Source organism: Rosa rugosa, chromosome 7 (genome assembly GCF_958449725.1).
Source record: "Rosa rugosa chromosome 7, drRosRugo1.1, whole genome shotgun sequence".
Taxonomy (NCBI): domain Eukaryota; kingdom Viridiplantae; phylum Streptophyta; class Magnoliopsida; order Rosales; family Rosaceae; genus Rosa; species Rosa rugosa.
The window spans coordinates 22,340,421-22,351,450 of NC_084826.1; the positions used below are offsets into that span (position 1 = coordinate 22,340,421).

Below are 11,030 nucleotides of genomic sequence, written 5' to 3' on the forward strand. Positions count from 1 at the left end.
TGTCAAAACATTACTGGGGCGTCAGACCAGCTGGCAATCCCAGCTGGTTTGACGGTAGCACCTAAAAATTTCTCCTTTCTATATCCCTAAAAATTATTTTCATCCCCTTCTTTTCATGCATTTATTACTCACATTCTATTTATTACATTAATTATAACTTTTTAACAAATTTTCTTATGTAATTACAAAAGAAAATTCATAGGATATTTTACAAAGAAATTTCTTTTATTTCTCAAACCAAACGAGGCCTAAAACTGTTTAACCTTACCTTCAGTAGCTAGCAAGTAATTTGTGAAAGATTCATACGTCTTTATATAATGTGCCATCAAAATTTTCTCAACCCTGTTGACCAATCCGTTATCATTGAAAAGTCACCCTATCTTCATGCTTCTTAATCGATGGCTTTGGTTAAATGCACTCTGTATGATAATTTGGGTATACCTTTTCATTTTTGGTATCTGATCATTGTGTCTAATGACTGTATGCTTATGAATAGTGTACATGTAGAAATTAATAGCAGAAAATGGAAGAGTTGGTGGCTTCAATCCTATCAAGGCTGAGATTTAGTGTGTTCATAAGTCGTGGAATGATTTGAACCATAATCTAGGGTTCATGGCAAAGCACCTCTCCACATCCAGGCACAACCAACTCTCATCCACTACTTGCACCCTTTTCAGGTGTTTTGTTCTTCTAGACACCGAAACACTCACTACTACAGAAACCTAAATTGGGGACACATGGATTTTGTATACAATGACATCATTTTTAAAATGCGTCCTTGTATCATGCTTAGGACGTTCTAGTTTTTTTCCCAAACACGGGGGAGACGGGAGAGCATGGTAAACTAAGGCGCCTACCTCTGAGTTTGGTAAGGTCCCAGGTTCGATTCGAGGAAACCCAGACATAGAGAACAATAATATAGAAGTATATATATCAGTCTCCCAAATCACGGCACTTTGCAGCAAAATTGAAAGGGAAAACCCTAAATTTTCACTTTCCCGGGTTCTCCAAAATTTCCCTCTCTAAGTTTCAATTTCCCACCATGAAATCTCGCCAAATTCACTTTAGAAATCACCCCGTTCATTTACTCAAACCGAGGTATCAGAGCAGAAGAAAAAAAGAAAAAAGAAACCGAGTTTTATCAATGTGCTCTGATGCTTAATGACCCATCGAGCATCACTGACTTTGATCCATAGCTTTTCTTCCTTGCATAGTCTTCTTTTGCTGTTCTTAAGTGCTCAGGCTGTCTCTGGCTCCAGTATGCTCATAGAGTTCTCAACTCTGAAAGGTACCATCATGCCCATCTCCTTTACGTTTTGGGAAGGACTGAAAGATGACGCCTGATTCTAGGAAAGTTGGGACGGGGATGGCAACATCCCCATCTCCTTTTCTCACGCCTCGGCCCGAAAAGCGGCGTGGTACTCTTGATTGGAATTCGAATCACAAGGATAAGGATAAGGAAGTTAATGTGCAAGTTGTGCTCAGATGCAGGTCAGTTTTTTTCTCTCTTGATTTTACAGTTGATGGTTTGAGTATTGATTGTTACGGTTTGATAATGACTTGAAATCTCTATGAATATGTATGGGTGTTTATTTGTTGGGTTAGATTCATATTTGATTGCTATTGGTAATCTGGAATTGGGTTATAGTTATAGCCAGCAGCTTTGTGATTGGTAACTGGAAATATTTGTGGGGTTGCTAATTGATTTTCAACTTGCTGTGTTCTTAATGAAGTAGGGAGGAACTTGCAGTTCATTGTCACCAATTAGATTATAGTGTGTGAGACTTGATATGGTTTTTGACGTGTGGACCATGGAAATGTTTGTTTGTTCTGGTTTGGCATTGAAGTTTGTTTGTTCTGCTCATAGAGGCACTATTTACTTTTGTTGCTCTGTTTTGTTTTGCAGAGTCTATCATATGAAGTGTTTTCGTATTTCAAAACAACCATTACTTCTTCCTCACCAGCTCATCCAGAATTCATATTTCTGCAAGAACCAGGTATTGTTCTCTCTATTCCTCGATGTACATTTGTATTATTTTCGAGTATTTTGTTATAGTAATTTTTAACTAGCTTTATTGTGCAACTATCAAGTAACCTACTATCTGTGAGTTTAAGAATCGATTTTGTTGAGTTGTCACGTATCTTTGTATAAGAAATGACTTATATTGAATCACAGGTTTGACATGTTATTTCCATTACATACTTCAATTTTACATTTTTATCATTTCGCACTGGTAATTGATTTCAATCAATTTTCAAATTCCTGATGGATTTTCTTAGTTTTTGTGGACCTCGCCGGAATTGAGTTTGTTTGCTCACAATTTTATGATTAGAAGTAAATTTCAAGCTAAAATTGCTTCAGAAGTGACTAAATCGGAGTTATAATGGAGCGATGAGATTTGTGTGCGGTGATTTCTCAGGGAATCAATGTCGGAGATGTTTAGAAGCTTCAGGACGCAGGGATCTACACCTGCAATGGCTTGACGATGCACACCAAGAATGTAAAGCCAACTTAACCTCTGAATTTTTGAAACTGTAAATGTTCAAGTTGGATGTCCTTACTGTGATTGTTTTTTGGCAGAACTTGACTGGAATTAAAGGTTTATCTGAGGTCAAAGTCGATAAGATTTGTGAAGCTGCTGAGAAGATTGTGGTTAGTGCTCAAATTCTGTTGCAGTCTTGTACTAAGTCTGGTATTTGGTCTAGCTGCAAAAATGGCTGAAGAGCCATTCAGACTTCTGGAAAAGATTTCAGTACTTTACTCCCTCAGCTGGGTCGGATCCCTTTTTTTTCTTTATCTTTGTTTCCTCCCTTAATTATACAAGAGTTTTATTTAAGATCTGCATGGCTTCTAATACATATGGAATTGACCATTCTGTTGGATAATATTATTGCATTTAGTCTTCCCATAATTATTGCTTTGCTTCCAGTTCAACTTACATTCATGATTCAAGGTATATATTTTGTTTAGGTTGCCAATGTGAATTGTGTGTCCCTAGAGTCATTGCCAAGGTATATATTCATGATTCAACTTTCTGTACTGCTTCTGATTTTTAATCTTGTTTTGTTTTCAGATAATGAATTTTATGTGTGCTTGCTATCCATCATATCGTTCTTTACATAGGCCAAGTAAAAATGAGACACTTGAAGGTTAGCCTTTCTTATAACAGTTTGGATCTCCATAATCGACACCATTTGTATTTCACATCCTTTTTTTTCCCCCTTTATCTTTGTTTCCTCCCTTAATTAGTCTATATTTCCTGGAGGAGTTCTTTCCATATTTTGTAGTAAGAAATGATGTCTCCTTGTATTGACAGTTGGGGAAAACAAAATTCTTGATGCTAAAACTGGTTCAGCAAGCAAGAGGCGACGTAGTACCAAGACTGTTAAAAGTGCAGAAATCATCATTTAACAGGTGTGCTCATCTATATATCATGCGATCCCAATATTACAATGTCAGGTGGTTTCACCTTTTCTTGGTAGGGTCTGTGCTGCTGTGAATAATATTCTTTAGAAAATGAAAGTTGAGATAAGGTAAGTTAAATTTCCACTGTAAAGTTGGAACAATTTTATATTACCTTTACCTCTGTGTTACAGTTCATTGAACTAACACGAATCAACAACCATATCTTTGTTTCTTTTCAGTTAAGGATACTTCAATATGCACTGGTTGAGTTTATGTTGGTTTGGCTAGGGGTCAACTTTGTTCTGTACCATTTTTTGTTTTTCAGTTTATATGTTCTGTACCAACTCCATCTTGTGGAGTTGTTGAGTGGAGCAAGTGGATAATATGATGAGTTTTCCTGCTAGAAGATCAGAAGTGTTTCCAAGTGTTTCAGCAACTTACAAATCAAAGATTGTATAAAACTAGTAATTTGCATTATAAACTATAAACCCGCAAGTAGAAGCAGTATTAGGAATACTTGGGACATAATCAAGATTCAAGAACTAACCGAGATTTGGTCTTGCTGTGGCAGTATTATGAATTTGACTGCTTCTCAGAGTCAACCAGTTTCTTATATTAACTGCCTTTCAAAATATCAAATTGCAATGTTTCAGTTCTTATTTCTTCAACTCTGATTCCATATATATATGCAGTGGTATAGCGTGCAGGAGGTTCAAAAGTCATGTTATGCAACTTGAAGCCCTATTGAGAGGAGTGGCGCCAATGTTGACAGCAATAGGTTTGGTTCCATCATTTCTAGCAACAGATTTTGATTATGGCTTATTAGTTTACTCTACAAGTAAGGAATGTTGCGTGGTCTGAATGATTTAGATGCTTGTGTGTTTTGATGTGGACATCCATATGTGGTTGCATCTATTAAGTTTTGGATTAAGATGCTGCTATGTAGTACGTTTTGTAATGTAATCGATTAATAGTAGTGTTATATTGCTCACTTGCACTAATGTAAAACTTTTGATATCAGGTTGAGGACTAGCAAAAGAAAGATCAAAAGGCCAATAAAGTACATTAACTACCAGGATTATACACGGTAATTACTTTTGCTTATGTCCTAAGTTTGGGATCGTAGAGATTACATTTCGAAATATGACTGCTCTACAAGGGCAAATAACATAGTTCCAGATGGAACTTTGTTTTGCTTCTTTCTTTTGCCTCTGCCACAATTCATGATTTGCCTTAAGAAAATTTGTCTTAGTTATTATGGTATAGGTGATATGTGGGCTGAGTTTCAAATAAGTTTATAGCTTAGAAAATGGAATCAATAATACCGTGGTATGGTATTTATGCAATTGAGAACTTTCTATGAAAAGGCTAGAAGGTTTTTGGTGCCATGGCCTCTACTTATTACGTTCTAAATTTTGCTTGTGTTTCCAAACAACTGATCTTGTAAGCTCTTTCACTAATAATTTGCTTACTGTCTCCAACTATGTGTGATTCAAATTCATTTATATATATGTGGGAATTTGATTTTGTCAACCCCATAAAGAAAATGCAGTAATATAAGTTCTCTTCTTAGTCGAATTGAGTGGTAAAGCATATATTTCTTCTCTGTTAATTGATATTATGCAATCTTGACAAGATTGGACAACTATCTACAACAATATTGTTGATTTTCTGGTATAAGTCTTGTGATTGAAGACTGAATTTTCTGCTTTAGTCATATTGTTGATTTTCTGAAACTATTGTAATGTAGGTACTTCTATGCATCAATTTTAGCTTCACGAGTATTAAAAACTAAAAAGACATGCTAAGCAGCAGCTTGAGTTTCTTCAAGTGTTTCCTCTTCGTCATCAGTCTATATACATGTTCCACGCTCATGATGCTCCTCTAGGTAACTACTATTAAAACTGTCTTTTTGTACAATGATTTGAGTTTTGTAATTGATCTTTTTGGTAACTTTTTCAGTTTTATAGATAAACTACATTTAGGTGGTTCCAGACTTCCAGTGCTATCTGATCATGGAAGTCCTATTGTAGGTGGAGGGTTCCTCTGTACATTACTTCAGAATGTTGTGCTATTTGTTTTCTTTAGATAAAGATTTGTACAATTGTATGTATGTCTATTGTCATCTAGGATTAGATAAGATTAGAATGTATAACTAGGAATCAGTTACTAGAATGTGCTTGTAGTCAAGTATATTGTAACAAGTAATAGATACAATAACGTTTGTTTTGGGATTGTAAAGATTATTTGTATGTAAATGTCTTCTTTTCATTTCAATGACTTTTTTTTTTGTGTTCTATAATAGATATAAGGACGTTTTTTTAGCGTCCTAATATACATTAGATGACCCTTTTCTCGGATTTAAGGACACTTTTTAAGTGTCCTAATATACATTAGAGGACGCTCTTCTAATGTCCTTAAAGACATTAGAGGACGCTTTTTTAGTGTCCTTAAAGGCATTAGATGACGTTTTTTTTTTAGATTAGAGGACGTTTTTCTGGCGTCCTTATAAACATTAGAGGACGTTTTTTGAACGTCCTTGTAAGTGACTTACAATGACTCCTTGATAGATGACGTTTTTTTTGCGTGTCATCTAAAGTTTTCGAAGACGTTTTTCGAACGTCCTAAAATGGTTTTTTTGTAGTAGTGACTAGAAAAGGAAATTGTATTCTCATTGCTTAATCTCTGCAATGACACTAATGTGGATGAAGAAATCATTCATTTTGTTAGCGAGGACATTAATATTTCGCCTTCTTTAGATTTCAGAATTTTAAGAATTCGAAGCTTTGGAATCTGTAGGTATTAATAGTCATTGTAATGGGATCATTTGTTTAGCAGATTGTAATGGAAACATTGCATGTGTTATGGAATCCAGTAATCAAGCAACTCAACATTCTTCCCAAGTTTTTCCTTCTTCTCCCTTCTCCGGAATATTCAACCCCAGTTGCTCTTGGATTAGGTTATGATCATAACCCAAATCTGATGAGTACAAAGTTATTCAAGTTGTGTCTTATGGTGAGGTGATATATGGTGAGGAAGAGCATGTTGTTATTCCCTCTCCTAAAGCTGAAGTGGGTAGTGGAGAGAGATCAAAACTGATTATTTGGAAACCGAAACCACCATCTTTTGGCCTGGTTATTTCCATGTATGCTTCCAGCGAATTTTTTGTTGTCGAGACATGAGCAACAATGCAATAATATCTTTGATAATTTGGACATGGAATACATTATGGGACTTCGTGTTGTTTTCGACACTCGTGCTGATATATTTCGGAATTGTTTTTGTATCTAGAATGTTTTTATGATCCAATGGCCTATTATTGTGATACGCGCATAGATGTTTGGAATAATTCCATTGTTGTTTTTAGCTTTCATCATAGTTTTGCATGTCCTGAATCCCTTGAACTATGGGTGTTGGATGACTTTGATGGTATTAAGGGTTATTGGTCCAAAACACTTTCACATCGAGCCCTCCTCCAAAATTCAAATGGCATGCAAATTTTGAAAGAGTGATGCCACAGATGGACATGTAGTCTCCTTCAAGCTCTATACTAGATAGCTTAAACTTATAGCGAGCATCCATTTTATTTTCACTGTATGTATTGTTTATGTTAGTAGTATAGTTTCAGTTACAGAAGGCAATAAACTTGAAAGTAAAGATAAATAAAGCACTCAAATTTTCCAACGTTGTGACCTGTTGGTAAGTTATAATTCCAACATTGTAAAGGTTATGAGTTCGATTCTCACAGATATATGTAATGGTGGGGCAAAGGGTTTTTTTTTAGAAAAAAAGAAAAAAAATCCATTAATAGATAACACATGTAGATAACTCATCCATATTCTTTTTTTTTTTGAAAGGAAGACGACAAACTATATTAAGTGATAACTGAAGGTTACATGGAGCGATGCAAAAGCATCGAAAGAAAATAAGAAAGCGTGCATAACAAGATGCACAGACGCATCTATAATGAAGCAGAAATAAAGCAGGATAATAAGATGCACATACGCATCTAAAATGAAAGGTAATCAGGATGTGACTTGATGTCGAATGACATCGCTGCACTACATATGTCACGAAAGCAGTGTAAATGTAATAGTAACCGTAACCATAACCGTAACCGATGAAATAATCACCTAGGAGAGGTGATTCGCTCACCAGGAGTTCGAAAGTAATCGAGGGTGTCAGAAACTCGAAAATTAGCAAACGAAGTACTCCTAAGAACCAGAACCAATACCAGATCAATAGGAGTAGCTGTTTCGGATCCAAGATCAGAATGTGTAAGCGACCTGGATCCCAAATACGGAGTCTTGTCTGCTCGAATCAGAGCGTCGCCTCCTGCCCCAGTGGTACTCAGATCCACTGACTGGAACCATAGCCGGCATGCATCATTCGCCTTACGAGGATTGGAGCTCCTCAGAGATGGGGTTGAGGTCTTCGCAGCAGACGGAGCAGATGGTCTTGGCGAAATCGGTGTTGGAATCCCATCCCCTGTAATCATGGTCAAGCAGTGGCCCATCACCTCCCCCGGACCAGATCTATCCCACAAGCTGATACGCTTAAAGCAAGAGCATAATTTAACCCTGAAATGTCATTAGTAGTATAAGTAAATAGGGATCGTTCTATTCCGGGGATTGAGGGTACATCTGTCATTGTCAAACAATTAAACAATTAAAATTAAAACAAAGTATAATATTCACAAGTATAAACATTATTTATGAAATTAGGGGGGATTTTTGGTTTTGGTTTTCGAAAAATTAAAAACAAGAATAAAAACTAAGTATAAACTAAAACACAAATACACGAATGAGATGTAAGAAATAAAGATTAAAACCAAGTTCATGATTAAATTCGAATGAACCCTACATTGTTCTTCCAAGTCATGTGAAAGGAGTTGATCATGTGAAACATTAGAAAGCAAATGATTTCCCATATTTTACTTTCAACGCTAATTAACCTAAGTGAAAGCACCAAGACTAATCCTATCAAACATGTAATCAAACCCTAGAAAGCTAGTCAATCATACATGTTCAACGCAAGAAGTTCAAAGAAAGGCTATCAACTCAAGTGTACAACTTAGTATGAATAAGTTCATCTAATTGCAATCCTCTTCAATTGAATTCGATTTTTGTCCAAAATCTTTACTACTTTGACTCAAGTTTACACAAAACGAAAAGTCGATTTCATGTTCTTAAACCTAGCACCATTCATATCGAAACCCTAAGTGTTTGCAACCACATAAGATTAAAATACAAAAGTTATCTATAAAGCAAATTCAATCGAACAATCACACATAAGCAACTTTGGAATCACAAAGTATGAATCGAAATCTTCATTCAATCATAAAATTTCAGAATATAAATCTTGTTCAAACATCAATGTTAACTAGAACAACATCCAACGAAATCAAACAAGGAGAATCAAAAGTGATTACAAGAAAGAAGGTTGAATTACACCGTGAATGGAGAGATGGATGAATGATTCGAATGATGAACTAATGAAACTTGAAAGCAAGCTTCAAAGTGCACGGCTTCAAGGTGGAATGGATGATGATGCTCATGGCCTAGTCTTGCTTCTTCCTTCCTTGCTTGAAAACGCCAAAAGTTGAACTAGAGAATGGAGAGAGCTTCCGCGCGTAGAGAGAATTTTCTGAATTGTGTAAGTGGTGTTGAGACGTCTAGGGTAGAGAGTATATATAGGGAACGGCCAAACTTGGTCTCCAAGCCGTGAATTTCTGATTTATTTTCCAAGGAATTAAATTAATAATTCCACATAGCTTCCACCAATGAGAAGTTGCCAAATAAGCCCTAGTGTGTCATCCAACCAATCATAAAACTCCAAGAAGATACCCTAATATATTCTTGCCGAAATTCCTTGAATATTTTCTGATTTTCTTCTTGATATTTCGGCCAACACATGCTTAGGGTTTCTAGGAATGAATTCTTTCCATAAACTTCACCCTAGAAAATCTCTTGCGTAATCTTTTATTCTTCTTTTGATTTTCACGCCACTTTGCCTCTCCTCCCTTTGGTTTTCACGGCAAAACATCCCTAGGGTTAGGGTTTTGCGTCACAAACCCTAATGTCATGGGCTTTGATGGGCCTTGATCCATTTTGCCGAAAATCCATAGAGTTCTTGGGCCTCGTTGCTTCATCTTCAAGCCTTCTCATCTTCCAACGCAAAACACATTATTTTTCCATTTCTTTTTTCATAGTTGCGTTGGAAACTTGCTAGGGAAGCCTTCTTCCATTTCGTAGGATTTCCTGGTTGGACTAGGAAAGCTTATTTCTTCATTTCTGCTCAAATGTGTGGGCCGTTTTCTCTCATATTCGTTCGTCGTGATGTTCGCAGGCTCATCTTTCCATTCGTGCGTTCATTTCCACTTTTTAGCTCGGAGGTCCTAAAAATAGAAACTGTATTAAAAATAGAAACTTTCTAAAAATGAAAAATAGAAACTTACTAAAAATGAAAAATAGAAACTTTCCTAAACTGAAAATGGAAACTTGCCAGAAATGAGAAATGAAAACTACAAAAATGGAAACTTTCTACAATAAGGAACTTTCCCAATCAAAGAATGGAAACTTTCCAAAATAAGGATTTTTCAAGGAAATGGCGCAGAAAAATGTAGGGAAATGCAGTTAAAACGTCGCATTAAAATGCTCCTATCACAAGCCCATCTTCAGATGTGCCCGGCACTGTCGGATTGGGTTAACAGCCGGTGTCGTGCCAACCCATCAAGGCGGCACAACCCCAGCTACTCTCCACCAAACACCATCAGATCCACTTTCCTCCGATTTCAGTCGAGCCCGGATTGGATGAAGATGACGAACTCTCGGTGCCATCCCAGTCCAGGTATGCAGCGCAGCCTCTTCCCTCCTCAGAAAAGAACCGCTATGATCAGATAGCATCTGATAAAAGGAGGACGTCGCCGGCAAGATTGCAAGCCACGGCCTATCAAGCGACATGGAATGAGCCGTGCGCCAAGGTATCGACACCGAGAACGATGCCGGAATGTTGCTCCATCGTTGATGGAGTAAGGTACAGAGAGGCCAAGAGCGGCGCTCTCCCAACCCTAGCAGAGCGCTAGGTATTTTCATTGCATCATAGTATCCATATTCTTGATAAAAGATGACAGTATTATTGTATGGAAGCGGCGAAAAAGTATGAAGTATCAAAAATATAAAAATAATCAGAAAATTCACAACACAAAAGAATTTTACGTGGTTCACCCAAAATCAAACGGGAAAATCTATAGAGACCCTCGCTTTCACTACCACTAATACATACGAAAGAAGATTACAAAATGTTTAACAATTAAACTTAAATCCTAGTTACACCTGAATACACCCACTGACCAAAGAACCAAGAACATAGAATTGAACAAATATGTTCTTGCTCACTGATACAAAAGATCCAAGAAACATAGTAAGCACTAACCAAAATAGTAGATTAGTCTTCCTTCAAAACTACTAAGAAACAAACAAAAAGAAAAAAGAAAATGAAAAAAAAAGAAGAAGATATAATAAGAGAATATATCGCAGCAACAAAAGAATCGCAGCCCAACCCAGTCCATCCTTCACCAACCGGCCCACTTAAGAAACACTATAACAAAAGTCTCTAGGGTTTA

The 11,030-nt window shown here is 36.5% G+C and overlaps 1 protein-coding gene across 12 annotated transcripts; it reads left to right on the plus strand.

Annotated features, from left to right (window-relative positions):
* Positions 1-713: 713 nt before the first annotated feature.
* LOC133719822 (uncharacterized) lies at positions 714-5,683 on the plus strand. Of its 12 annotated transcripts, XM_062146004.1 has the most exons (6): positions 714-1,491; positions 1,907-1,997; positions 3,318-3,415; positions 4,099-4,184; positions 4,428-4,493; positions 5,157-5,683. In XM_062146004.1, the coding sequence occupies exons 1-5, from the start codon at positions 1,334-1,336 to the stop codon at positions 4,430-4,432; spliced, it is 438 nt and encodes a 145-aa protein (XP_062001988.1). In that variant the 5' UTR covers positions 714-1,333; the 3' UTR covers positions 4,433-4,493; positions 5,157-5,683. The 12 variants fall into 12 exon arrangements, 9 of the variants coding, with proteins under 9 accessions (XP_062001988.1, XP_062001993.1, XP_062001990.1 ...); XM_062146009.1 differs by adding exons at positions 2,421-2,501; positions 2,582-2,653; positions 3,075-3,150 and having other exon boundaries at positions 714-1,997; positions 3,318-5,683; XM_062146006.1 differs by adding an exon at positions 3,484-3,534 and having other exon boundaries at positions 4,099-5,683.
* The last annotated feature ends 5,347 nt before the right edge of the window (positions 5,684-11,030 follow it).